The 27,386-nt window shown below is 38.8% G+C and overlaps 2 protein-coding genes across 6 annotated transcripts; one reads left to right on the plus strand and one right to left on the minus strand.

The window, feature by feature from the left end:
* On the plus strand, window positions 1-27,386 carry LOC111338260 (ATP-binding cassette sub-family C member 4). 5 transcript variants are annotated; one of them, XM_022944703.2, is made up of 30 exons: window positions 1-157; window positions 993-1,202; window positions 3,181-3,291; window positions 3,872-3,992; window positions 4,164-4,379; window positions 4,512-4,601; window positions 5,853-6,016; window positions 6,389-6,514; window positions 6,983-7,232; window positions 8,146-8,259; window positions 8,534-8,581; window positions 8,923-8,964; window positions 9,203-9,394; window positions 9,600-9,694; window positions 17,396-17,482; window positions 17,986-18,082; window positions 18,514-18,756; window positions 19,174-19,305; window positions 19,953-19,990; window positions 21,324-21,580; window positions 22,158-22,237; window positions 23,355-23,505; window positions 23,582-23,812; window positions 24,311-24,417; window positions 24,590-24,781; window positions 25,018-25,173; window positions 25,684-25,773; window positions 25,859-26,031; window positions 26,262-26,367; window positions 26,463-27,386. In XM_022944703.2, the coding sequence occupies exons 2-30, from the start codon at window positions 994-996 to the stop codon at window positions 26,805-26,807; spliced, it is 4,263 nt and encodes a 1,420-aa protein (XP_022800438.2). In that variant the 5' UTR covers window positions 1-157; window position 993; the 3' UTR covers window positions 26,808-27,386. The 5 variants fall into 5 exon arrangements, 4 of the variants coding, with proteins under 4 accessions (XP_022800438.2, XP_022800439.2, XP_022800440.2 ...); XM_022944704.2 differs by having other exon boundaries at window positions 7,049-7,232; XR_016002459.1 differs by lacking the exon at window positions 25,859-26,031 and having other exon boundaries at window positions 26,463-26,662.
* Window positions 11,911-12,790, minus strand: LOC148728610 (uncharacterized). The gene has a single exon (XM_088763149.1). It carries the CDS (start codon window positions 12,751-12,753, stop codon window positions 11,911-11,913), a length of 843 nt encoding a protein of 280 aa, XP_088619275.1. The 5' UTR covers window positions 12,754-12,790.

The following is a 27,386-nucleotide window of genomic DNA, read 5'->3' on the forward strand; positions in this document are numbered from 1 at the left end:
GCACTCAGCCGTGATCATCGTGCAAAATTTGCCTTGGAGTGTAACCGCACCTTATGTTTGTTTTTGTTGATGTCACATGACATCTGCGGCATTTGAAATCCCTATGGTTGAAACAGGTTTCCAAAATAGTTAGGAAGGTTGCATGCAAGAGTTGAGGGTGAGTCAGTCACGAATTTTTGTTCTTCGAGTGGTGGGTTTTAGATGTTAAACTATTTCATCGAATGTTTTCGGCGTACCTTTCAAACAATTGATCTACGTTTTTCCAATGTCAATGTCGGGTTACTTGAAATCTAGCGAATGAGTGTGCTAACGGACGCTGAGCTCAAATGGCTGATAGTAGTGGATAAATCCTCTACTATTTTTGTCTATTTTCTCTCAAGAAATAAAATAAAAATGAAAGACGATCACGCACGATGGGAGAAAATATTCGTTACCTCCTTTCATTGATTAGTTGTTGCCTGAGTTGTGAATAACCTTTTGTGGTCACGAGAGACAGATCAGATTTATATTCAGCACAAATATTCTACATGTACTGTGCTTGTGGTAAATTCAGTTGTGTTCAATCTTAAACTTGCTAAGGGCTAAGTAATAACTATTAAATGGCTGAATCCCAGATTGTGGATGTACTAATGAAAGGTTTAAATAATATGCTAAAATTAAATAAATTGAGTGTGTATCAAACAAAGAGCTCATCGTTAAGATCGTCAGAAATGTATTCAACGTTTCAAAAGTCTCTTCACATCCATCGAAACAGGGCAAGATCAATTATTCTGGAATTATCGATATCATTTTCAAAAGTAAAGAATAATGCAAAAGTATAATTATATCACTGCAATGCATATATCAAACCTTCAAAATAATAAAAACAAAAATGTATTCAATGTGTAAGGCTCCCTGTCATAAGCTTTGACAGGTGGATTAAAGGTCTTTGCACTTATGCAGTCAAATGTTTGTGGGACAATTGTGATGAAAATATTGAAACTGGGTTCTAGGATGGATGACCCCGAAATGCTCAGTGAGAAGATGACAGTTGCTGGGAGTATTGTGTACTTGACTGATGATGCAGAACCAGATGTAATGAAGAAAGAAAGAGACGAAAACGAACCAATGCTTAAAGTGGAAGACAGAAGAAAAAGTGATCCTGGAATTCTACCATCACCAATGGCTCATGCTTCATTCTTCTCCAAATATATTACAATGTGGTGAGAACTTTTATGGCTGGAGATTTGTCACATATGGACCTTGAATCCAGTCAAACCTTTGTTTACAATGATTACTCCCCAGAGAAAAGCTAGAAGATCGTTTTCAAGAGAATACGTCTGTTAAGTAGAGGTTTATGGGAAAAAGTGGGATCATGTTTAATCTGGTTGATGTCAGTAAACACTGCTGGTTGGCACTGTCGAGTAGCAACCGACACTCGGTCGATGTATCGGTTGAATATCGGCAGAGTGCTGGTCAAGTATTGGTCGAGCATCAGTGGATGTTTTGGCCAATACTCAGCCAACACTCAGCCAATATTCAACAGATATGTCAGCCAAGTGTTGGCCACTACTCGGCCAACATCTTGGTTGAGTGTCAGCCAGTAATGTTGATGATCTATTGGTAAACTATCAGTGAGCTATCGGTCAACTATCTGTGAACTATCGGTGAGCTAATTTGTTCTAGCAAGCTGATAATTCCCTCGATTATAAAACTTGATAAAACTAGATAAAACTCTTTTATATCAAAGCCCCAAAGTAAGATATCGTAAGATATTCTCAGGCAATTAATGACCGAGATATATCGTATGGGACTCAACCAATATTTGGTTGGCCAAGTATCGACCCAGTATTGGTAAGGTAATGGCAGACTATTGGTAAAGTAACAGTATGGTATCGACTGAGTGTGGACAAGACTAAATTGGCCAAAGTATTGGCCAATATTTGACTAGTACTTGATTGGGATACTCGCCTGAGACTCAATCGATACATTGACCAAGTGTTGGTGGAGTAGTGGTCAACATGTCAACCGATATGTCCACCAATAGTGTTGAGCGACACTTCCTACAGTAAACACTATCCAAAAAGTGCTATTATAGCAGTGCAATTATATCAAATGTATTTGAAATTCATGCCTGCTCAACTGATGCTACCAAAGCAAGCATCTCTTTCATCACCAGCAGAGATGGCACATGAAGCCAAATATTAATCAGCTGTGAAAGTATGGAATCTGGAGTTTTGTAGCTCAATAAAGCAAGTTAATAAGGCTATAATTTTCTATGTGCTTGATACTAATAAAGGTTGAGGTTACCTTAAAGGACTGAAAATACCTATGCCCATGACATTAGCAACTTTAATAGACAACTGTTTTATAGCCGGGAATGTTAATAGACAACTGTTTTATAGCAAATAGAATTTGCGATTTGGGATTAAGTCCACAGTGGTTGTGGTGTTAGTGTAACGGCAGGCGAACATCAAGGCCGAATGTATTGCTGTGAAAATCGCGACCGGAGAAAAATACCAGAACGGGTGGAACTTTACAGAGACCGAAGCGACATTCACATCACATTTATTAATTGATCTCACAAACTGAAATAAACAATGAAGGACTAGCGTAAGGCAGTTGCACAAACAAACGTTACAAGGCACTAGCGATCGACAAATGAAAACCCTCAGAGGCAACAAAATAGAACTAAACTGGCTAAATGCAAACAACCAGAAACGAGCGAAACTATAGAACTAATATAAAGAAATTGACTCAGATATCCACGCGGCCACGAGGTCGCGGTACGTAAAATCACAATGATCACATATAAAATCAATAATATATTAACTGAACTGCGAACTGGGCTAACCACAAGCAATAAGGATAAATTACGATGAAACGAACTTACATATCTGTCCCGCGACACTGTAGGCCTTTATAATCTCTTTTTGTAGACCACAGCAAAAAAATGTCTACTCCACACACACGCTCCACAGGTACTAAATCAATCACATCCAAAAATAGCTAAAGAACCTAACTGTAACGTAAAGCACTGTCACACAAGTGACACGTGTAACTGTAACTTAAAGTGCCGTCACGCAAATGACGCGCATCAACAGTTAGTGTGAGGGAGGTTTGTTCATGAAGGTCTGGGGATCTAGATGTTTTTTTGTCCAATCATTCTCTTTTCTTTGGTATATTTTTGTTTCTTAAAAGGTGGTTGAACAGCCTCCTCATAAAGGGATCAAAGCAACCCCTTGTAGCAGAGGATCTATATGCCATTTTGGATGGAGAACAAACTGAGACAGTCACAGATGCTTTAGAAAGGTACACAGCCTCACAGTGTTATTATAGACAGGCAATTAGTCATCACTCTAACTACTTTGAAAGGATACACACCCCTCACAAGATAATAGATAGTGAAATCAGCATTGTCAACTGTATCACTGAAAAATTATAACCCTATCCTGTATCATGAATTAAAGCAATTTGTAACTCTGAGTTCCTGTGGGTGATCCACTGTTAAGTGCTGTATGCACTATGTTATCAAGTACATAAGAGGTGTATAGCAAGCTGTTCAGAAAGTTTGGTCAAAAAAATTTTTTGTCTTTTTGAAGATGGTTTTATCATCCAGAAATGGTATAGTGCCACACTCTTTTAACTTTTGTTTCAATGAGAAAAATCATCTACAATTTTTAAAGTGTAATAAAATAACAGTTTATGTAAAATATATAGCATCTTCCACAATTAGTTTACGGAAATGTAAGCTAGATTTACCTGACACGTTAATAAAGTTTTTATCTTTATCTTATCTCTTTTCTAAATCCCTGTCATGTCTGATTTTGTGTTTGAACTTGTACAACTTTTCTCCATCCTGTCTGTTAATTTAAGAATTTTTGATTTTCAGTGAATGGGAAAAGGAAATGTCTGAAGCTGAACAGCAAGGAAAAGATCCCAGCTTTCTGTCAGCATTAAGGAGAACCTTTGGTGTTGGCTATTCTTTGATAGGTCTTGTAGCACTTGTGCGTGTAAGTTTGACTCCTTTTTGATGTACTGCATTAATACTATTGTTGACAACTATTTACCATTGCTTAAATAATATTTACTCATAACCCATTTATGCTCTATATACTGGTGTCTCCCCTTGGGTGATTTTTTTTTATAATGTACACTGTTCACCATCTGATATGAACTTACAGGACATTCTCAAAATAGCGGGACCTATCTTCTTGGGCCAACTTGTACGTTATTTTGTGGAAGATTCTCCCATCTCAACAAGAGATGCTTACCTTTATGCTATTGGTTTAAGCTTGTGCTCTCTTACGTCAAGTTTGTTCAATGCGCCTTTCACCTTTATGTCTCAAGTTTACGGCATGAGGATAAGAGTGGCATGCACTGGTCTTGTATATAGAAAGGTGGGTGCAGTGATGGTCCAGTGTAGTTGTTAATCCAATGTGTCCTTACTCAGTTTCTCTCAATGATTTATTTGTGATTGAACCATTAGCTCTTCTATTCTTTAACTATTAAATATATATTTTCTACATCAGTCTCTTAAACTTAGCATTGCTGCCCTTCATGGTACAACTACAGGCAACATTGTAAACCTGATATCCAGTGATACTCAGAAGTTTGATTGGGTATGTTGATGTAAAACAGCTAACAATAATAAGACTATTTTGTGCTGATTAGATGTAGCAATTCTTCCATGTTTGCCGTTTTGGAGTTTGACCAATATTTGTTTTAGTTGTGGGTACAATTAATGCATGGGTTGTGGATGTGCACACATGTGCAGAGAATTGTGAAAATATTTAATACAAAATCAATCATCAATGATAATGTTCTAATTCCAATAAGTAGATTCTTCCACAAAAGAGAAAAGGGTATGATGCACAACAAATTGGTTTGAAAGCAATTCTTGCTTGAGGACATATGTGTCATGCTTCATCAGAGACTTTGTATAATCAATTAAAAGCATATTTTTCAATGATGTATGGGTATAATATTGCGATTAATATCTCCCTAATGTTATTCAGCTTTACTTAACCTTGTGCACAGCAGAATCCCTAATTATCAAATGAGTATATATCAGGGAAGTAGATAATAGTCGGAAGCCAGGAAAATTACCCCGCTGTGAACGCGATTTTTCCGGCTCTAAAGCACTACTTCTTTCTCCAAAATGTTTTTAAATGTTAATGTCAGCAGATTCTTATTTATTTATGTCGTTTGTTTACAACTTCATTGCTGTCTTACCTGAACTGAAAGGATTGTAAATAATCCATTTAGTGCGACGATCGCATCGTTCGCATTGCATCGTTCATTTTGCATTTTGTAACTCATGTATGCAAAATAATGAATGCCAAAGGCACACTAGCGTGGGCCTTCGGCCCAAATACCCGCCTATCATTGCTAGATTCCCGTCTGTTAAATTAAACTTAAGCTACATCCGCCTGGTTAGCTCAATTGGGAGAGCGCCGGACTGCTGTGTGGGAGGTCGAGAGTTCAATACCGGCCGGACCAACACTCAGGGTCTTAAAATTAATTGAGAAGAATATGCTTCCTTTCTTTAACATCAAGAAATGGTTAGATATTCTAGTCTTCTCGGATAGGGACGAATAAATGGAGGTCCCGTCTCCTGCAGGGTTAGGGTAGGAAACGCTAATTTCCCACGCACGAGATTACTGTGTGATGGATGCCCTCCCTGGGGTGGTTTGGGTGGGTAGGTGAAGTCGCTACGGACTAAACATGGCTGCCAGAGGCGCCTGTCTGATTTCAACCTTAAAATTGTAACTAAACACGTATGTTGTTAAGAGAAATAGAGACCTTTACCTTTACCTATACCTTTATCCTTGTATATTTCTCACACTTTGTTTATGTCAATTTGCTTTCAGACAGCACCTAATCTGCATTATTTAATTATTGGTCCAGTAATAGCTGTTATTGTCTTGGTGGTGCTTTGGTTACAAATCGGTCCATCAGCACTGGCTGGGATGGGGTTGATCTTGCTGTTAGCTACCATGCAGTTTAAAATGGGAAACACTCTCTTCTCATTCAGGTTAGCTCCTTGGGATATTGTCTACTGACATGTGACTTTTAAGTTATTACAGTAACTGTGATGAGTCATGTTGCCCAAAGAAACAGTCACATACATAGGATCAGAATTATAGAATATAGATAGGCAATAAAGTTTAAAAATCTTTATCACTCAACAGCTATTTGTTTCTGACAATAGCATAAAGACTTTGACCACGCAGGAAATGGATTGAAACGGTTTGAGTGACAACTTCAGAAGCATTGTTTGTTTCTATATAATGCAGACATTTTGTAGTCATTCAATATGTACCCAGTTTAAGTTGGTTCAATCCAATCTTTCAAATATGTGATGAGTCCCAATTAGGGTACATTTTTTATTTGTTTTTACTCCTAGAACAAAAGCAATACACTGGATGGATGAACGAGTGAAAGTTATGAATGAAATTATTGCTGGGATGCGTGTCATTAAAATGTACACATGGGAAGACTCATTTTCAAATTGGGTGAGACAAATACGAAAGTAAGTTCCCCACTGTAGACTGCTATAATTGGTAATAATCTGCCTCTTTTTATTTCATATACAGTCTCCCTAAAAACACATTTATTTGAAGAAGTGTTGTATGATGTATATAGTCATGATGTGCAACTGACTATCCATGTTCTTTATGACCTCCCTTGTGATGTGCATGCAGCTGTAGAAAGTTCTTCTTTTCTCTAATTAAGACTCTTGTGTTTACGAAAAAATCTGAAATTAAGATTTGCAGCACACAACCTATATTCCTGTTGAACATTCAGATGAATCCTTGTAAAACCTAAAAAGCCCAACTCTATGAGAAAAGATAGAAAATGATGTTTTACTCTTACTACCAACAGGGTTGGAGGACAAATAATTTGGTTTTATCTGTCTACTGTTTGTAATTAATATTTACTTGTAATTAGTTATCAAGAGTTGTAAATAATTTTTGCTCAATTAATTTTCTACTCGCAGAAGTGAACTTAAGTGGTTTCTGAAGTTGAGTTTCATTCAAGGAGTCTTCCAGTCATTTTTCTTTAGCTCATCAGTTGTCATCAGCTTTGTGACATTTATGGCATATGTCCTGACCGGAGAAGTATTAAAGGCACAAATAGTATTTACCTGCATATCTCTGTTCAACATCATGCGAGTTGTAATGGCCCTGCAGTTTCCAATAGCAATCACTCTGTTGAATGAATGCAGAGTGTCAGTGAAAAGGATGGAGGTTAGTGATGATAATTTCATGTCAAATTTATTTTATGTGAATAGAAACTTTCACCCAAACTTACTGCATGCAAATTGAGTATGGTATTGTTAGTTGAAAAAGTACTTATTTAATTGTCACATAACAAATTAGCCCAGAGTGGATGACCTGAAACAGGTAACAAATAAAACCACCAGAGAAAAGTAAACAAATGGCCAGTCATGAAAACAACACTTCTATTATTTTTCCCTATAAAAATTTGCTGGCTCCTCATGTGAGCTTATAATTATATAAGGCACATTGCACAGTCATGTAATATTATTTAATTTGCTGTCCAAAATTCTTACCCAGAGTTATCTGTTTGGTAACTCTGCAAATATCAATACACTGTATATACCTGCCACCTTTTCCGAGTCAAATGCGTGAGATTTTTGTCTCCTCATGACCGGAATTTCCAAAGATGTTCCAGCAACTTCCAACAATTAATCAAAGACTTCCAAATGCTACCGAATGTGTCCAAAGATGTTCTGGTGACTTCCGAACATGTCAGAAGCTATTTGAAGCAACATTAAGGGCAGTTTGTTGGAACATCTAAGGGGAATATTGGATTTAGTTTTTGTTGTAAGTGTGCTAAATAACAAGTCAACCTGATTTCCAAGTCAGGCACGAGAAATTGCCCTCAATGCATGAGATAAACGTCTTTGGTCCATGGGCTTGAGACTCACGCATAATGCATGAGAGTTAGCAGGTATAACTGTATGTGAAAATCAGTGTGTACACCCCTGAATGTTGAAAACATATCAGACAGTCTTTTAGTTCTTATTTGTCATGACCTAACATTATCTAGCTCAGCTAGTATACACAAAAATTGAACATCATTTTAATGATGCACAATACTTAACTGTAATGAAAAAATACAATTATCACTTTGAAGGATATTCTTGTTATGGATGAGATGCAATCAGAAGGTCTTGTAACCTCAAAATTGAGGCCTAAACTGGAAGACTGCTATGTTGATGCCAAAAATATCAAAGCTCTTTGGAATAAGGTATAGAGACAAGGAAATATCTCAATTGGTCTTTAAAGGCAAAAATAATATACAGTCGTGTAGTTATTCTTAACCAGAACATTAAGAAGAATAAGTCAATTTACTGCTTCAATCATTTTCTTATCCCAGCGGATAGTTTCCACATTACCTGAGGCTATCTTTAATCACTTGTGCTCATGGACAGCTGATCATGAAATGTTTGACATATTTCTCCCAACCCTTATTCAAGCATGTTGTTGTTCATCATAATTTATTGTATGGTTTCATTTTTCAGAACTTACAATCTCCAACTTTAGACAACGTTACCTTCAAAGTGTCAAGTGTAAGTAGTTAAAGTGTATTTATAAGTGTCTACATGTGAGTGTGGACATCCAGGGTCGCCTATTGAAACATGGTCTGATTAATTTGTCCTAATCTGGGCTTGCGGCTTTTGACAATCAATGGAATTTGAAAGTGCTTGCAAGTTTTTTGAAGTCATAACATTGATCTCTCTTTTTGTGCCAAATCGAAGCCCCAATGACAGTTTTGTAAAAACTTAATGATAAGGTGGTGTTTTCTGCTTGATGTAACATTGTTTAGAGTGCGGTTTGGATTAACAGGGGTTAAACTTTGCTTTTCTAGAGTTCCTTGTTGTTAAATTAAATACTTTTCATTTTTATGTAGGGTGAGCTGCTGGGAGTGATTGGTGCTGTTGGATCTGGCAAGGTATTAATTATTCATTCGTTTCTCACAATTCAAACTCCTCTCAACCGTTTTCTTACAATCTTTTTTTTCCTCATGAAGGGGGAAACCCAGCTAGGACATGTCCCATACACGTACCCTGCTTTATATGGTACCATGTCCTTGTTGCAGTCATCCTCCTCCAAAAATTATGTGGTTATATACCTTAACCTTATAGCTGCATGTAACCAATCACATCTCAATATTAACCTTTTTCCATCAGTCCTCCCTGCTGATGGTGATACTGGGTGAACTTCCCTTGACGGAGGGCTCTGTAACAGTCAAAGGAAAAGTTGGCTACTCTTCACAACAGGCTTGGGTGTATAATGGCTCACTACGGCAGAACATACTCTTTGGGCAGAGCTATGACGAGGACAAATTTAAAGAAGTCACTAAAGCCTGTGCCTTGGATAAGGTAGATGTGCAGCGTGCTGTTGGTTTCCTTTTTAAACAAGTTGTTCTTTTTTGTTTTCTAAAAATATGATTTCTTTTCCATCTCACTGAATTGTTTGGTCTAGCTGATTCATTTCAGAAGTTCCCAAGCTCAATTCCTTAATAATTTATGTTTACAGTGGCTTAATGCGATATTTTTACAGTTTTAATCATTCCATGCCACTTAGGATATTGAATTGCTCCCAGATGGTGACATGACATTAGTAGGGGAACGGGGAGTGTCTCTGAGTGGAGGTCAAAGGGCAAGGGTCAACTTGGCAAGGTAGGAGTAGAGTAGACATCTATATTTATATAGGATAGCCCCTTCAGTGAAGTAAACACTGGTATCAACGGGGGTCCTGTTACCCACCCATCCAACCCCAGGGGAGGACATCCATCACACAGTAATCTCGTGCGTGGGAAATAAACGTCTCCTACCCCTAACCCTGCAGGAGACGGGACCTCCATTTATTCATCCCTATCCGAGAAGACTAGAATATCTAATCATTTTTTGATGTTACAGAAAGGTAGCATATTCTTCTCAATTATTTTAAGACCCTGAGTGTTGGTCCAGCCGGGGCTCGAACCCTCGACCTCCCGCACAACAGTCCAGCGCTCTATCCATTGAGCTAACCGGGAGGCGGTATGACATAAATGTAAAAGGAGTAGTTTAGGGGGCCTTTCTGGTAATTCCGTAGAGGTCTGGGTCCGAGTTGCTCGGCCGAGTGGTTAATTTATTCATGTAGCGTAGGTGTACGAGGTTAGGGTTAGGGTTATAAGGGTTATTAGGGTTATTAGGGTTAGGGCTATTAGGGTTAGGGTTTTTAAACCTTAGCGGTTTTCTTAAAACAAAAGAATCCAAGATGGCGGAGGGATTAACTCAAAACAATAGAATCCAAGATGGCGGCGGGATTAACTCAAACACACTGATTTGCATATTACAATTTTTATATTCACACAACGTGGTATTTGATTTGTAAATAGGTGACATCAGCTCGAAAAGATGTCATCATGTCTGTGTACAATTGATGGAAAGTAGAATGTTCTCCCACGTTGGAATCATAGGTTTCAAGATAAAATGAATATTCAAAAAAACGTTCATTTTAGAATGAAAGGAAAAGAAATTGTCGTGACCAGGATTTAAACCTTGGTGGAATTATAGGTTTATGATAATTCCGCGCGGTCTGGGTCCGAGTAAGTCGGCCGAGTGGGTTCTAATTAAATATTTATACGGCGTAGGTGCGCGAGGGGGGTTTTAGGGTTGTTGGGGTTAGGGTTGTTGGGAAGGCTAGGGTTAGATTTCACGTAGGTTCGTGTGTAGGGTTTTTTCGCATCTCATTTTAAAAAATAACGGTACAAAAAAGTACAATAGGAACAAAAGAATGTAAGATGGCGGAGGGATTAACTCCAATACACTGTTTTCGCATACGCAATGTTTATTGTCACACAACACAGGGAAAAGAGGATAGACCCTATATTACGCGTTTAGGTATCGCGGGTTAGACATACTAATCTAACCGACTAAGACAGTCTTCGAAAAGAAGAGAAAGCAGCAAGCAAAGAGAACTCGTCCTTATAAGCTAAAAGAGAAAATCCCAGCTCCCTTCTTTACTACCAGAAACGGCTGTAGACCACATGTCTGCAAAGACAGGTCCATTGAACACAGTGGTAGAATCGAACACAGAGGTGTCACAGGTAACACCCAGAGAGTTGGGATGATAGAAGTTTCTAATAACGGGGAAATAGATGGACTAGCAGATGATGTACATTTCTAAACTTAGCATGGTCAAAAATAAAATTCGACAAAAATTGTTTACAACATGATTTTATTTTGTCTTTGTTTCGCGTAGACATACACGCATGCTATGCCCCTACTACAGTGGTTACACAGTATTCATTTCCTCCTCTTTTTCATCATCATCATCATCATCATCGCTTTCATCCAACAACGGTTTTTTGATCAGACGATTCAATAGGAATTTTCTCCTGTCCACGGCAGCCTCTAATGCCTCCTCCCAATCCATGCCGTCTCCATTCATCAATCGTCGAGCGGTATGCATGACTTTCCTATGTATTTTATCCTGTCTAATACGGTTATACCACTTTAGACGATGCAAGTATAACCTTCTCAACTTACGCCTAGCTAAAGGTAAGAGCGAATTGTCATTTTCGGATGTCCCCACTTTTTCCTGCTCTTCTTGTTCAGCCAAAGTTGTTTTCATATCATCTTTCACTTCCTGTTTCAATTCTGACAACGGATTCACACCGACATTGTCGTCACCATCATCGTCACCGTCATCCTTGTCTTCATCTTCACCTTCATCATCATTGTCTTCATCATCTGTGTTTTCAGGCTCTTCATCTTCTTCTAGTGGTTCGCCAAAGACATCTAGATCCTGAGAATTATCAGTCATGGTCACACACGCACTATAAGTTTTCTTGATGTGTACTTGCTGGTGGTTGTTCCTAAATGATGTCTGACCAATGTGTAAGGCTGTTTTAAAGTTTCACTTTTCTAGGATACAATCGCATGCATCCTTCATGTGTCAAAAGATGACTGAATACGCGGTGAGCATCCTTACCAGCAGGATGTAAATCCAGGGTGATATACCCATATGGTCGCTGAGTTGCCTCACAATACACATGCATAATATCTTGCCATTCCATGGGAAAGGCTTGTAACAATAAATTTTTGAAACCCAATTGATCACGTGGGTTTTTGAAAGCAACCACGTAATGTGCATTTCTTGAAATACTTTTTGCATATTTGCCAGGTGGAAACATATCTTGACAAAGATAGATAACAGTAATGTTACGATGATGAGAATGTTTGGTGAAAAGGTCTAACACTTCTTTAGCGTCTCCTCCTTCAGTCATAAGATCATCCATGACCAGTATTCCACCATCTTTAGGGAACCATTGCTTTAACTGTTCTTCATTGGGTAGGTTATCGTGAAATTTTATACCATGTTGATGCATGTCACGGTATCCATCTTGCCAAGCACCGTAACAGTAGTGAATGACGGCAGGGGGTGACGCAAACAATTCATCCAAGTGTTGTAGCAGTAATGATATGGTGAAGCAAGTTTTACCGCATCCAGAAGGCCCCACGATTAATATGCTACTGGGTGATTTGAATTTGAATCCCTCACACCACCTTTGTGATAGTTCGAACGACTGAGTCGGGTCTGTAGTCACGGGTGGAATGGAATGGATATCCACTGTTGAAGGGAACCATTTATTTGGATTGACCCTTGAGTTCACGCATGAATTTTTCTCGTGACGCTCTTTATTATTCGAACGCGTGAATGTTCTATTGCAGTAGCGGCAAAGGTGTGGCATTATCCGATCAGAAGTTTATCAAGGTAACACGACTCCCATTTCGTGTCACAGCGATACTAATGAAAAAATGTAAGTTTCTCTGCTTTTTATGTATTATTGTCTCACCACTTTCCCTGACCTATCACCGCCTCATACACCACTAACACCCTCTTCACACGTGTGTAAGATATCTTTGTTCTCGCTTGATTTTGAGAATGTGTCTAACTTGGCACAGAGTTGATCGTATTTTTTCTGTAATTCAATCAATTCAGTTTTCACCCGTGTGTGGTGAGATATCTTGGGTGTCTTTTCTTTCCTGCCTTCCAGTAGTTGTCGCTCACTTTGTCGCTGTTGTAGCAAGGTTTGATATTGTTCTTTGTGTGCGGTAAGATTCTTTTCAATCTCTTGAATCGCTTGATTTAAGACCGTACATTCTACTTGATGGTATGCTTCATTAACACGTTTCTGAGCTTCAGGACTTTGCATCTTAGGGTAACTTTTCATTGATTTCAATCTTTTTGGGATCGATCCATTCTCAGCATGTTTTTTATATTCCTTCAACACATTTTCCTGATACTTTACGCGAGCATGAACAGCATGCATTTTTTGTCGATACGACTTTAGAACCGCGGAAAGATCCTGAGTACTCGCCATCGTCCGCACTCTGCGTGAGCAGGTAAGAAATGAGTGTGGAAGTAGTCACTTCGAGTTTTATCTTATTGTATACATCCCTCTCCGTTGTGTCTATCAAACTTGAAAAGAACGCGCACTTTAAATATTAATTATAATAATTCAAAGTGCGCACTCATATAGAACCAAATGTTTATTTTTCTTTTATGCGAAACGGAACTGTCCATCTCGTTCATGTGGGATCGTATATTTTCTATTCCTTTTCCTCCTCCTCCTCTTTCCTCCTCCTCATTCCTCTTTCCTCCTCCTCATTCCTCTTTTCTCCTCCTCATTCCTCCTCCTCTTTCCTCCTCCTCCTCTTTCCTCCTCTTCTTTTCTCCTTCCTCATTCCTCCTTCTCTTTCCTCCTCCTTCTCTTTCCTCCTCCTCATTCCTCCTCCTCTTTCCTCCTCCTCCTCCTCATTCCTCCTCCTCATTGCTCTTTCCTCCTCCTCATTCCTCCTCCTCTTTACTCCTCCTTTTTTTCCTCCTCCTCTTTCCTCCTCCTCTTTCCTTCTTCCTCATTCCTCCTCCTCCTCCTCTTTCTTCCTCCTCCTCCCCATTCCTCTTTCCTCATCCTCCTACTCCCCCTACTTCCACCTCCTCTTTCCTCCTCTTTCTTCCCCCTCCTTCCACCTCCTCTTTCCTCCTCCTCATTCCTCCTCCTCTTCATTCCTCCTCTTCTTCCTCCTCCTCCTCTTTCTTCAAGTAATATAATTTATTCTTCACATGGACTCACTCGTTCTAGTCATTTCTCAACTTTACTCAGTTCTTGGGACTCATATACACTCGCGGTAAGACATTATCACTAACAAATGTGACAGTTTAAAGCAGTTTATTACAGTGGTCATTCTATGTACACTCTTTCCTTCTCTTCCTCATTTTTGCTCCTGCGCGCGCGTCCAGAATGCGGTCGCATAGCGACCGTGGCAATGTTTCCACGTTTTAGTCTTGTTTCGTCACATGTAAAGCAAGTCCATATCATATGAGCTAAGTAAGTCTTTGGGTTATGCTCCTTGTAATTTTTCATATACGTCTCATAACCGCAGTTCACACATATGTTTCATATGTTTGTTGTTGTTTGATTTATCATCTACGGGTTTATGTCGAATTAATTTGATGGCCTGCTCCCAGTTGGCTTGTTAGCTCAATTGGTAGAGCGCTGCACTAGTATCGCAGAGGTCAGTGGTTCGAATCCCGTACAGGCCTGAAATTTTTTTCAGGTCTGATTTTCACTATTGCTCAAATAGTGCTTTACTGCGAAGGATCGTGCTCATATACGTCTCATAACCGCAGTTCACACATATGTTTCATATGTTTGTTGTAGTTTATTTTTAATTAAGATTTGAACTAAAGTAAACATTTTTATTGTGAAAAAAGCTATGTTTATACTTCGAACGACCCATTGTTCATTTTCAGAGAATTTTGAGTACTCATGAACTCTTTTCATTTTATTGGAGTTGGATGAATTATTCACATCTCATCATAGGGTTTAGGCGGAAACAAACCTCTTTTATTCTCGATTTTTTTTAACGATACGAATGCCAATGACATCTTGAAATCACTTTTACCATTGGAAGTATGAGTCACCATCTTGCGTTTTATTGTTTCCATTGTTTGTCTCACTCTGATGTTTGACTGTCAGGGTTTTTATTTTGATTTTGATATGGGAATAAGTGGGTTAGGGAATTGGGCTTAGGGTGAGAGTTAGGGGTGTGAGTGTCCGCAATAACCCAGGTTCGAATCCTGGCCACGACAATTTTTTTCCTTTTATTCTAAAATGAAGGTTTTTTTGGATATTCATTTTATTTTGAAATCATTTTCCCTAAGGGAGGATTAAACACCATCTTAGGTTTCATAATTTTTATTGTTTTTACACCATCTTTTATTTTTTCAAATTATGAAAAAAAAAACACGCTCCCATAACCTACGCAATTTAACCCTAAACCAGGATTTATTCAACGCTTTTAATTTGTGTTTCCTTCCTACATCTCTCATACATTTCCTTCTAATTTTCAAGTGTGGATACTCTATTGTCCTAGAACCTGTATGGGTAGTTGCGTGATACTATGTATCATTCATAAGAAACACTCGTATTTCGTCTATCCAACTGAAACTCTTTTAGTCTTGCCCTCTTTAAAATAACTTTTCACATGGTCTGATAGTAGTGCTCAATTCGAGGTTCATTTCTCCACCACAACAAGCTCGCCACCACCATACTCGCCACCACTGAGAGTCAAATCGCCACCGTTGACCATTTGACTCGGACGTTATGCATTGTCTGTCGTATGAAACTTACACCGAATGAAAGCTAAGATGTATTAGAACATAGCTAGCAGAACCGCGCAATCAAATTCAATATTTGTAAGCGTGCTCAAAATCCCGATAGTGCACGCTGACAGCGTCAGCAAATCGCTTCGCCAGAAATTTTTTTTTCGCGCGAGCGGCCGATTGTTAGCGCGGGAAAAATAATATATTTCGCGACAGTAATGGCTACAAACAGAAACTCGGCCTACTAGTCCGAAAACGAAGACAATGTTTCGACCTTTTCCCTTGGGCTAGAATTCTTAAATGAGGCAGAAAAAGAGAAAAACAAAGGAAAAGGAGACTCGGCATCAGCGCCGTCACGATTCGCTTCAACTGATATTGTTGTCCATTTTTCCCGTCGGATTTGATGCACAATTCTACCGGCTATGTTCTAAAACAATTGGTTCATGCTTTCAGCTGTGCACTATCGAGTTATGGAGCACGTGGGAAGTTTGGAGAGCACTCATAAAGCTAGAGTTGCCCTCGGCTATCGCCTCGGGCAACTCTTACGCTTCTTTCGTGCTCTCCAAACTTCCCGCGTGCTCCATAACTCGATAGTGCACGCTAAAGCATGAACCAGTTGTTAAGTAGTAGTTTATTGCGAAAAGGGAAAGGGTCTCAGATCAGAAGTTATGTGAGGCGTCCCCATTATGGAACGTTAACCATGAGATGAAATGAAACATGTTGATATCACGAAGATTATGTTCAGTTTACTAACAGCAAAACCAGAGTGATTTTCGCCCAGCAATTTTCGCCAAGTGGCGGATTTTTGTCAATGTTTATGAAATCATATGGAACTTACATCAAATAAAAGCTAAGAAGCAGTAACATATTGTGACAAACGCAGTGAAGTTTACTGAAACGGACTTGGCGTCCTTTCTTTAGAAAAGCACAAAGAATGTCGACATGACCTTTAACATGAGTTTTCGTAATAAATTCGTAATACAATTCGTTATAAAATCTTATAGGCCTTGATTGTATCATATGAAAGACTAGATCTTGGAATTTATTCTTTTTTCGTATAGATGATGCGAAATTAAGAGTGCGCGCAAACACGGCGAAATTTTTCAGAAAGTGACTGTCTCCTAGGAGACCCTGAAGGGCAAACGGATCAAACTTTGAAGTTTTAGAATAATAAGTAGTGTGTCAGCGATGTTCCCTCTTCCGGCTACATTGTTTACGTATTATGCTTAACACAAAGAGAGGACGCCAAGTCCGTTTCTTTAGACTTCGCTATATTTGACCGCGCTTTTAATGTGGCAATATCTAACTACATGTTAGCTTTCATTTGATGCAAGTTTGATGGGGTTTCATATGGTTTTTTTCCCCTTACGTAAACTGACAGCGGAGATCAAAGTGCGCACGCAGCATAGCTTAGAATTGGTAACCCATCAAACTGAGAAAAGTTTGTAGCTTTTATCCATGCGATCATCTACGGGCTCAAAAAGCTACTTTAAGTATGCCGGACCAGCCGCATTATAAGCACATCCACACTGCTGCAATACCCCTGTTCGTGAAACGAGTCGGCGGAATGCGTGAGCCCCCCTCTTCAAAAACGAAATAAAGATCAAGCTAGGTTTTGAATCTTTTCAGTTCAGCTGAAAACACTTAATACTAAAACACAGCTATTGGTAATGTTAAAAATGTGAAAGACCACGCTGTTGATACGTGAATTTTCTTTCTTTCAGAACTGTGTATGCCGACGCAGACATTTATTTGATGGATGATCCATTGAGTGCTGTAGATGCTGACGTCGGCCGACACTTATTTGAAAAGTAGGAAGCTGTAAACTACATTCACCTGCTCTATCGAGACATTAGAATAAAACCTTTAGATGAATTTAGCCAATCAAATGCTATAAAAAGGACTAACTACAGTGACTAATCTCCATCACAGCCAGAGCTCACGTGACCTCCCGAAAGCAAGCACCGTGGTCACTGATTACGAACGGTGATTGATTATTCTTCTTTCGATATTAGAGCCAAATTGTGGTACAGAACGGCACTATTGGTAAAGTTTCAAATTTTATTATCAATTATTACCTATATTAACAATGCTTAAGGCTCTCAAAAAGCTCAAATTTCTTCGAAATTCGCGAAAGAACAGAGCTTGCCCTCATTTGATTTTCGCATCAAAGCAGCTCGTGTGTGAGCTTTTTTCCTCTTTTTAATTTCGCATCAAACGTGTGGTGAAAAACGTCAAATTCCACAATCATCATCGCTCTTGAGCTCTGCACACTAGCAGCATAACTGAAATTTGGTGCACGTGCTTTTTCAAGGTGTATCTGTGGATATTTGGCAAAGAAGCCACGCATCTTAGTAACTCACCAGCTGCAGCACATTGGAGAAGCAGATGATATCATCGTTTTAGATAAGGTAAATTCGTCAGCTGTTATGTTTCGCAACATCATATTACGAAGGAAGACTTCGAACATTACACCTCGGAATCGAAAATTGAAATAGAATGAGTTAAAAATCGGCGAAGTTAAACAAATTAGCCGTAACTCAAAGAGTTCAGTCAGTTTGAGATGATAATTTGGTGTTTCATAAATGACACGTCAAGCTGCATGACTGTTTAATTTTTTTGAGCCGTTGCAATGTTACTTTTCCTTCTCTGTTGTAGCAATGCATGGTATACTACACTGTATATAACCTGGCTCATCAATAGTTTCTCTGTTGGTCAGTGGTAGCTTCAGTTGAAGCGGACTCCAATTCAGATCTGGTTGCTTGCCGAGGGATTGAGTGAAGCCGCGTAACCTTCTTCCCACATACATCATCGTTGACCCTTTCGGTTTTTTTATTTAAAGGGAAAAGTAGTCAATAGAGGACCCTACAAAGAACTCTCTCTATGTAAAGGAAGTACAAACATCATGGAATGTTTGATGAATCCAGAAGCAGAGGCAGGTCGTGAAGTAGAAGCAAAAGATGCTGAAAGGCTGATGGTTGCTAGGCAGTTAAGTCGACAGGAAAGCTTCCCATGCCATCGCCTGAGTAAAATTGCTGACAGTACTTTTTCCATTGTGTCTGGTGCCACAACATTTTCTGCTTACGTAAGTCTTTGATTGCTGTTTCTTCCCTTTCACATCTTCTGAGTACATCATCATGCTCGCCTTTATCATACAAACTCAGTTTTGAAAGCAGTATAGCAGTCGAAGTGTTGCGGGGGGGAGGTGGGGGGAATTCGGGACTTTCAAAGCCTCTTGCTTAATACAGGGACGGCTTATTGTGGCGCCGCTTAATACAGGGTGGACTTTACCAACAAAGTACACTTTTTGAATTAAATAACGAAAGACAGCCACCATGACAATATTTTATAAGGCTCAGCTTTGGTATTTAAGGATTGATGGTAGAATGAGAAATGTACACGTGCAGGTACTATTTATGATATTAGGAAACTTGCTGTAAATTAACGTCTTTAAATTCATCGATTCTTATTTGATTCTATCATGTTCACCATTCTTCTGTAGGACGACAATCTACTTCCTAGAGAAGAGAAACAAGAAGGAGCTGTCAGTGCCAAGACGTATCTGGCATATTTCCGTACTTTACATAATCTAGGAACTGCATTTGTTGCTGTTTTCTTACTTGCTCTCTGTCAGGTATAATGAACTTTCAGTTCATTATGTCGCTGAATTGAACAGTGAAGAGGCTTTTTTTAACGGACCAGTCCCAGTCAGAAGATATAGGACTGATTAATTAAACAAAGTTCAGCCTTTGTCTAACAAAACCGCGTTCTATAAGCCCTTTTCACTTTAATTATGACTTTCATCTGGACATTTATTTTAGTGATCGATGTCAAGGAGGCCGAAAGCTAATAGTGGAAGGATAATTATTTCATTAGATCAACCCTTTTATAGAGAATCCGTGAGGCCGTGATTGTGCAAAAACCGCGGTTTGGGTTAGACATCGTGCAAGTAACCGGCCCGAAGTATCCCCAAATGTGTGTTTTTAGCATCGTTTTCCTCGTCTTTTTGCATCCATACGCAGGATTGAGAGTAAACTTGTTAAAATGAGTCCAAGTTATTAGAATTCCATTGTAAACTGTGTCAGTCGTGGTACATTCTGTAGTAAAATAGGATATTAATAATGAAACGGTTCAGATTCTTCTAGCCACGATTTTAAATTAAGAAGACTCCACTGAAAATGACGATCTAGATTTGTTGATTAAAACTTTATGGTAGGCATTTCAGTATTGAAGAAATTCAGGCTCTTAAATTGGTTGCCAATATTCGAATTTTTCTTTTAGGTAATGTCAATGTTGGCGGACTGGTGGTTGTCCTATTGGTAAGATGAAAACAATTTCACTTTTTCTTTTTAATATGCATTGGTATTTACTGAGCCACCTGTGCGTTGATAGTGTCGCAGTACTAACAGCCTTATTTTTCATCATTGCTTTCCTATTGATGTGGGATACATGATAAAATTTCTCTCTTTCAGAGGAGACGGTCTCGCGTTAAACCGGTTTTCAAAGATGGCTGCTAAAAATTATCGAAATATTTACGTGGCGTAGAAATCTTGCTCGGATTCTTAGACCCGTTTGTCTGTGGCCTGACCCTATGCCGGTCAGACCAATATTCTCTGTACCCATTTTCGGACCTGATTTCTGCGGAAAGTTGTTCTTGGTTTACTAATCCATTACGCGTTATTTAAGCATTATTATGCTTCGAAACAGGGCCAAAGTCAAGAATTTTTATAATTAGAATTGGGCCTGAGCGAATTTTCGTCACTTTTTCTCTTTTTTTCGTTCGGAGTTGAGGTGACAAAGAAACTTATGTACAGTTGTTACCCCGTGATTTAACCCTTTAACTTCCATGAGTGACCAGGCAGAATTTCTCCTTACAATGTCAAAACAATATCAAATAGACGAGTGATAAGAATAAAGAAAATTATAAATTAAGAGATTATTAGTTCATTGAATACCAAATTCTCAGAACCAACATCATGAGAATTGTATTGAAATGTATTATATTATTATATTATTATATTATTATATTATATTATTATATTATTATATTATTATTATATTATATTATATATTATGTATGAATTGTATTATAGGAATCATACTTTGTTTACTAATCCATTACGCGTTATTTAAGCATTATTATGCTTCGAAACAGGGCCAAAGTCAAGAATTTTTATAATTAGAATTGGGCCTGAGCGAATTTTCGTCACTTTTTCTCTTTTTTTCGTTCGGAGTTGAGGTGACAAAGAAACTTATGTACAGTTGTTACCCCGTGATTTAACCCTTTAACTTCCATGAGTGACCAGGCAGAATTTCTCCTTACAATGTCAAAACAATATCAAATAGACGAGTGATAAGAATAAAGAAAATTATAAATTAAGAGATTATTAGTTCATTGAATACCAAATTCTCAGAACCAACATCATGAGAATTGTATTGCAAACAGCGAGGAGAATTGTCAATGAGATCTTGGGACTGAAAGGGTTAACTGAGGGTTATAATTAAGTTGGCACCGATCTTCTTTGTCACAACCTATCGTACCATGCCGATTACCATTGAAAAATAGAAAACGATGGTCACTTTTTCCTTCTCTTGGTAACTGCATTATGCACATCTGCCTACATCTTTTTGTGTTGTGTTGTATTGATGCAGGTCTAATACGGAGGAATCATACTTCGTCGCTACAATGCTTCAGAGTAGCAACTCCACGGCGACTGCTGTATCAAAACCCGACCGGAGCTTGCTGTTAGGGATTTATGGTGTTTTGGTAATAGGACTGTTTTTGTTGTGTCTTTTCTCCACTGAGCTGTTCTACACACTGACAGTAGTTGCCTCCAGGAACTTGTACGACAAAATGTTCAATAGTCTTCTAAGAGCACCCATGTACTTCTTTGACAACAATTCCATAGGTGAGGAACAGTTAGATAGATAGATGTTCGGTAAAATCAAATGAGTTATTAAAATGGAACTTATTTTAACAACAAGCATCAAAGTTGTTACTACAGCATGAAGTTTTTACTCTCGAAAACCGACTGAAGGTGCCTTTTTTAGAAAGCATTTTAAAACTTTTTTAACCAGTTTTTCTCAGATTTTGAAGAGCTCTGATTACCATTCAGTTACAGATGTATTTATTTTCTGAATGGGAGACGGAGTACCCTAACTGTTAGCATGGTGGACTCCGGGTCTAGAGGTCCGGACTCTAGCTTTTGCCAGGCCATTGGTTTTACGTTCTTTTTGTGTAAGGGCGGACTACCAAGGAGACCTCTTAAAGTACTTGGGGGTAACCTGCAATGGATTGGGATCCCATCCCAGGCCCTGGGGAGCCACTCGGCTCGATTGGTGAATTTACTTTTTATATCTTACCTTATTTAATAAACCAGAAAGTTTAATGCACTCCTACTAGAAAATTTCATGTACATCTTTCCGTACCCAACGGGTCTGGCACAGCATTCCATAATAATTCACACCAATATTTACTTGTTGCAGGGCGAATCTTAAACAGATTTGCGAAGGACATTGGTATGATAGACGACATGATGCCTATGATCTTATGTGATGTTTTGCAGGTAGCACTGAATTATTACCAAGTGCATAGGTAAAGGGTGAGATTGCATAATCCACCTGTGGCCCGCCCTTTGTTTCAAAAACAACTTTACTTAATGATTCTTTTTCGAGAGTATTTTACATCTAAAAACAGTAAAGCCCCACACTAGTTGTGCCTCTTTCGGTCAGTGGTCGCATCCATTCAGTTAGTTGTAGCACCTTAAGGTTAGTTCTCGTACTCATTCGGTCAGTTGTAAACATCGCTTGGTTAGTTGTCACACCTATTCGGTCAGATTTAGCATTTTAGTTCCAGCAATCAGTTGTTTCCCTGGGTGGATTAATACACTGCTGAGGTACTACCAACAAAACATTTTCGTGTTCGAAACGTCCAGTTCACTGCTCGACAGTTCATGCGGCATGCAGGTGTGCATGTGTCGTGAACTGATGAAGATGCCCATCGTAGATTTATGAATCTTTTCCCTTGACTTCCACCAGCATATTTCCTCAAATAAGCGCCCACGCACTAACAAACACCCTCCCCTGAATAAGGGCCCATCTCCCCTTGGCCATATCCCTCACTTTTTTTAAATAGTAACGATACGAAGAAAAAAACCTTTCTGTAGCCACTTAATTTACAACTTTTTAGGCTTCAATTACAGTGGAATCAATACAGGAGAACAGAATCTTTTCCGTTCCAGTTATTTCTTTCTCTATGTGCTTGCAGATGTCCTTTATGTGCAGTAACTACCCTTTTTATTTATTGTCCTATTGCTCAGCTAACTTAGTAAGTTTTAATTAAGCGCCCGGGTGCTTATTCCAGGAAATACAGAACGTGTCGTAGGTTACCAAATACGTTTCTATAACCGCAGTTCAGATATATGATTTTCATATATTCCTTGTGTTTGATTTAGCATCTTACGGGTTTATGTCAGACTAATTTGATGACCTGTTCCCAGTTGGCTTGTTAGCTCAATTGGTAGAGCGCTGCACTAGTATCGTAGAGGTCAGTGGTTCGAATCCCGTACAGGCCTGAATTTTTTCAGGTCTGATTTTCACTATTGCTTAAATAGTGCTCTTTGCTGCGAGGATCGTGCACAAATACGATTCTTTTCATTGTCGACAGTTTTGTTTTTCTTGCAGACCGGTTTAATGTGCCTTGGCATTTTAGGACTGGTAGCTGTCAGTAATCCAGCGACATTTGTCATAATCATACCTGTGACCATTGGTTTTGTTTATTTGAGGAATTATTTCATGAAGTCATCTCGAGAAATCAAGCGTATTGAAGGAATAAGTAAGGGAATCCTTGTGGTTGTTCTTTACGTACGACAAACAAAACCACAGTATTTCTATACTTTCTACTCTTATAGGTCGTAGTCCACTATTTGGTCATTTCTCCACTACCCTTCTCGGTCTGGACACTATACGTGCCTACGAAGTGGAGGAGACTTTTACAGAACAATTGAATGGTTATCAAGATGCTCACTCAAGAGCGTGGTTTAATTACTTGGCGGGTCAAACGTGGTTGAACTTTAGACTGGAGATGCTTACTGTTCTGTTTCTAGCCTTTGTTGCTTTCGTGTCTGCAGCTTTAAAAGGAAGTAAGTGGTATGATCCAAAGACTTCGGTTCACCAATATATGTATATATAGGTGTCTTCCTTTGAAGACAAGAACTTGGGTTTTGTAACGAGGCTTGACTTGACATTGGGAAGAAGCCTTGAGTTTTTTCCAGAGCTGGTAGAAATTTTTGTAAGAATTTCTATTCTGGAACAAACTTTCAACGATCGCTACTATTTCTAGACTGTGCGATAAATTCACGACCATGAGTGTGAAGCAAGATCTCATTTTGTACTCAGAAAGTTGTGTGAACCCTGCAAAAATAAATTTCTTTAAGAATTCTCATTTAGGAGCACTTGTGTGATTGAAAGTCCGAGGTTGTGCCATTTTCAAGAAAATTTGATCTAGTGAAAATATTTGTGATTCGTTCATTCGTTTGTTTTTCGGGTTTCTATTTTCCTTGAATACTTACCAATTTTCACTTGAAACTTCACTTGTATTTTCTGCGTAAAAATTCAACTCATTGTTATTTCTGTCGCAGCTGCGGATCTCAGTGCTGGTGTTGTGGGTCTGACCCTGACATATTCTATCATGTTAACCTCTGTCTTCCAACCATTCATCGAGGAGAGTGCTGAACTTGAAAATCTAGTGAGTTATTTTTTTATCCATTCTTGGTGAAACTTTTTTCTTGTGATTATGAGATTGCGTCTGAGGTGGTTAGCCAACCATTGAAACGTATCTTTAACTATCCTTGTGACATTTATGGGTATATTCCATCCAACATTTCAGTCTTAAGTCTAGTTTTGTAATTCGTTATTAGATGACCTCTGTAGAACGAATCGTGGAATACATAGACCTTGAAGCTGAAGCTCCAGCCGAAACTGACACCAAACCTAAAGATGATTGGCCATCCCGTGGACAGATTGACTTTGATAATATGTCTTTCAAGTATCACCGGAGCTTACCAGATGTGCTTCATCACATCACGTGCACCATCAAACCCAGCGAAAAGGTCAGCTCTGTTCTGTCTCTCTGTTTACTCATTATGAAAACAAGGTCACCCAAAGTTAAGACCGATTCCGTCCTGTGCAAAAAAAAAAAGAAGAAGAAAACCAAGGAGTCAGCCTGCAACACTGAAGATCTGAAGATCTTTAAGCAACCTCACAACTTCGATCTAATTCTATTGCACGTGCTTTCGTTCCTTTAAGTTTCTACGACTACGTTTATATGGTGTGCTGTGTTCTTTAGATTGGTGTGGTGGGTCGAACTGGTGCTGGAAAGTCATCTCTTATCTCTACACTCTTCCGCTTGTCAGAACCCCGAGGAAAAATTGAAATCGACGGTGTCAATATCCAGGAACTTGGACTGAAAGACTTAAGAAGCAAATTATCCATCATTCCACAGGTATTAAAGAATCTGAAATTTGTCTTTTTCTACTGAAATAGTAGAGAGGGTCTTCACCGCCAAGTCTGATTTTTATAATGATAGTAAAAACAGTGATAAAAATACTATTAACAGTATTGATTATAATCATCGCCATCGTCGACGTCATTATTATCATCATCATCGAACCCGTTCGCTACATTTTGTGGTTCCTGTCATTAATTGGTTTCAGTAATTTTTATGATATAATCGAGGTGCAAAATTACTATGTTAGAGATTGTGTAGTTACCCATCGCATTAGGACCCATCCCCCTCCTCCTTGATTCCCATTGCCATTACATCGTATTGTTATCGTCATAGAAGACCAAGCCATGAGATTATGTTACGTATTGGGGTGAGCCTCAAGACTATGCTGTAGAACTCTGCTCCCCCCTTCCCCCTCTCCTAGCATGAGCTTCTAACATCTGGTTATCTTGGCCATTGCCAAGGCTTTTCCTTTCTGTTAACATGACTAGTTGATTATTTGTTTAGGAACCGGTGTTGTTTAGTGGTCCTATGAGAAGAAATTTGGATCCATTTGGAGAGCATCAAGACACTGAATTGTGGAACGTGTTAGAGGAGGTAACAAGATTATGTTGATAAAATCATTTCAGTCTGCTTATTAAGGCCATATATTTAAAGAAGAAGGTATAAACCATTCCTCCAGGTCCAGTTAAAGAAAGCTGTTGAGGAGTTGCCAAACAAACTGGATGAAGAGCTGGCAGAATCAGGCTCAAATTTCAGTGTTGGTCAGCGGCAGCTTGTGTGCCTGGCACGTGCAATTTTAAGGCATAGCCGTATTTTGGTAATTGACGAAGCCACTGCTAATGTCGATCAGAGGTAAGTGTCCTGTAACCTGACACTAATGGTTGGTGCTCCCGCTTATGAATTTGATAATGATTAATGAATAGTTCCCATACATGGAATACGTGATAAAACTGAATCACCCTACCATATGCATTTTCCGCGTCAAACAGTCACTGAATCCACGAAGGTCAATACTTTGGAAACGTAACGATGTTTTTTAGTCATTTATCCTCTTTATTTCTCTATTTTATTCTGTTTTGCAGGACAGATTCTCTGATCCAGGCCACCATCCGTGAGAAATTTAAGCATTGCACGGTGTTGACGATAGCTCATCGTCTCAATACCATTATAGACTCCGACAAAGTACTGGTAGGACGCTATGTAAATGTTGATATGTGATACTTTACAATCTTCCTCTCTCAGTATTTAATTTACACTCGATGTTATCATTTCTTGAAACCTAGGTGTTAGATGCTGGTCGCCTCAAAGAGTTCGAGGCGCCTTACATTCTTCTAAAAAATCCTCGTGGTATGTTTTTTCAACTTGTGGAACAAACAGGTCCCGTCGAAGCAAGGAGATTGTATGAGATCGCAAGGGATAAATATCACCAAAAACGACCAGTCATACTAGAAACTGATAGCACGCATGACAATGAATCACAGAAAGGTGATGACAGTGAATGCGCGGCGCCCCAGTCGCAGTGTGATGACGATAAGTCACAAAAACCAAACCTGCTGCCTGCCGGTGAGGTTGAACAAGAGCCGGACTCTGAACATTCACAACTGTCACAATTACACGTTAAAATTTAGAAAAAGAGAAAGTGATTCCCCTCTTCCAGAACCGGGACGCATGTCAAGTTGAGGTTTAGATTACTAGGTAGAGTTTCATATTTTCAAAGATGTTACAGGAAATTGATTGATTTTTCGTATCTTTAGGAGCATATTTATTGACTACTTTTTCTATATTTTAGCGTTCTCAATTCATTCCATTTTCTTTCATTGCGATGTTTTAAAAAGGGAAAAAGCTACAGTAGTTTTTCTAGAAGTCATCTAATTTAATTGCCTTCACTGTGCACCTGTATGTCAGTACTTTTGTTGACCTTTACTATTGAACTACGCTCTACCGTAATTAATGTAAGTATTTTTCATATGACTTAAGTTTACTCTTCTTAATGTCCAAGAGTCTACTGTATCCGCTTTCTTTGAAACAGGTGGAATATTTAAGTAGGAATCACTTAATTTCAAAGAGACATTTTCCGCTCCTTTTGTGATACTATTTAAATATTTAACTTTAGAGAACAATAGAACCAGGTAGATAGTACTTAAGCTAGGACATTGTAAGCTATTTTGATTACATTCAATTACATTCTGCGATTACACTTTTGAGTA

Source organism: Stylophora pistillata, chromosome 6, assembly GCF_964205215.1.
Source record: "Stylophora pistillata chromosome 6, jaStyPist1.2, whole genome shotgun sequence".
Classification (NCBI taxonomy): domain Eukaryota; kingdom Metazoa; phylum Cnidaria; class Anthozoa; order Scleractinia; family Pocilloporidae; genus Stylophora; species Stylophora pistillata.

Excerpts from the sequence above, each read along its gene's own strand:
- LOC111338260 (XM_022944703.2), top strand. The coding sequence starts at position 994 with ATGGATGACCCCGAAATGCTCAGTGAGAAGATGACAGTTGCTGGGAGT. Across the intron at positions 8,582-8,922 it reads TTACCTTCAAAGTGTCAAGT|GGTGAGCTGCTGGGAGTGAT; the intron begins GTAAGTAGTTAA and ends ATTTTTATGTAG. Across the intron at positions 9,395-9,599 it reads AAGCCTGTGCCTTGGATAAG|GATATTGAATTGCTCCCAGA; the intron begins GTAGATGTGCAG and ends CATGCCACTTAG.
- LOC148728610 (XM_088763149.1), bottom strand. The coding sequence starts at position 12,753 with ATGCCACACCTTTGCCGCTACTGCAATAGAACATTCACGCGTTCGAAT.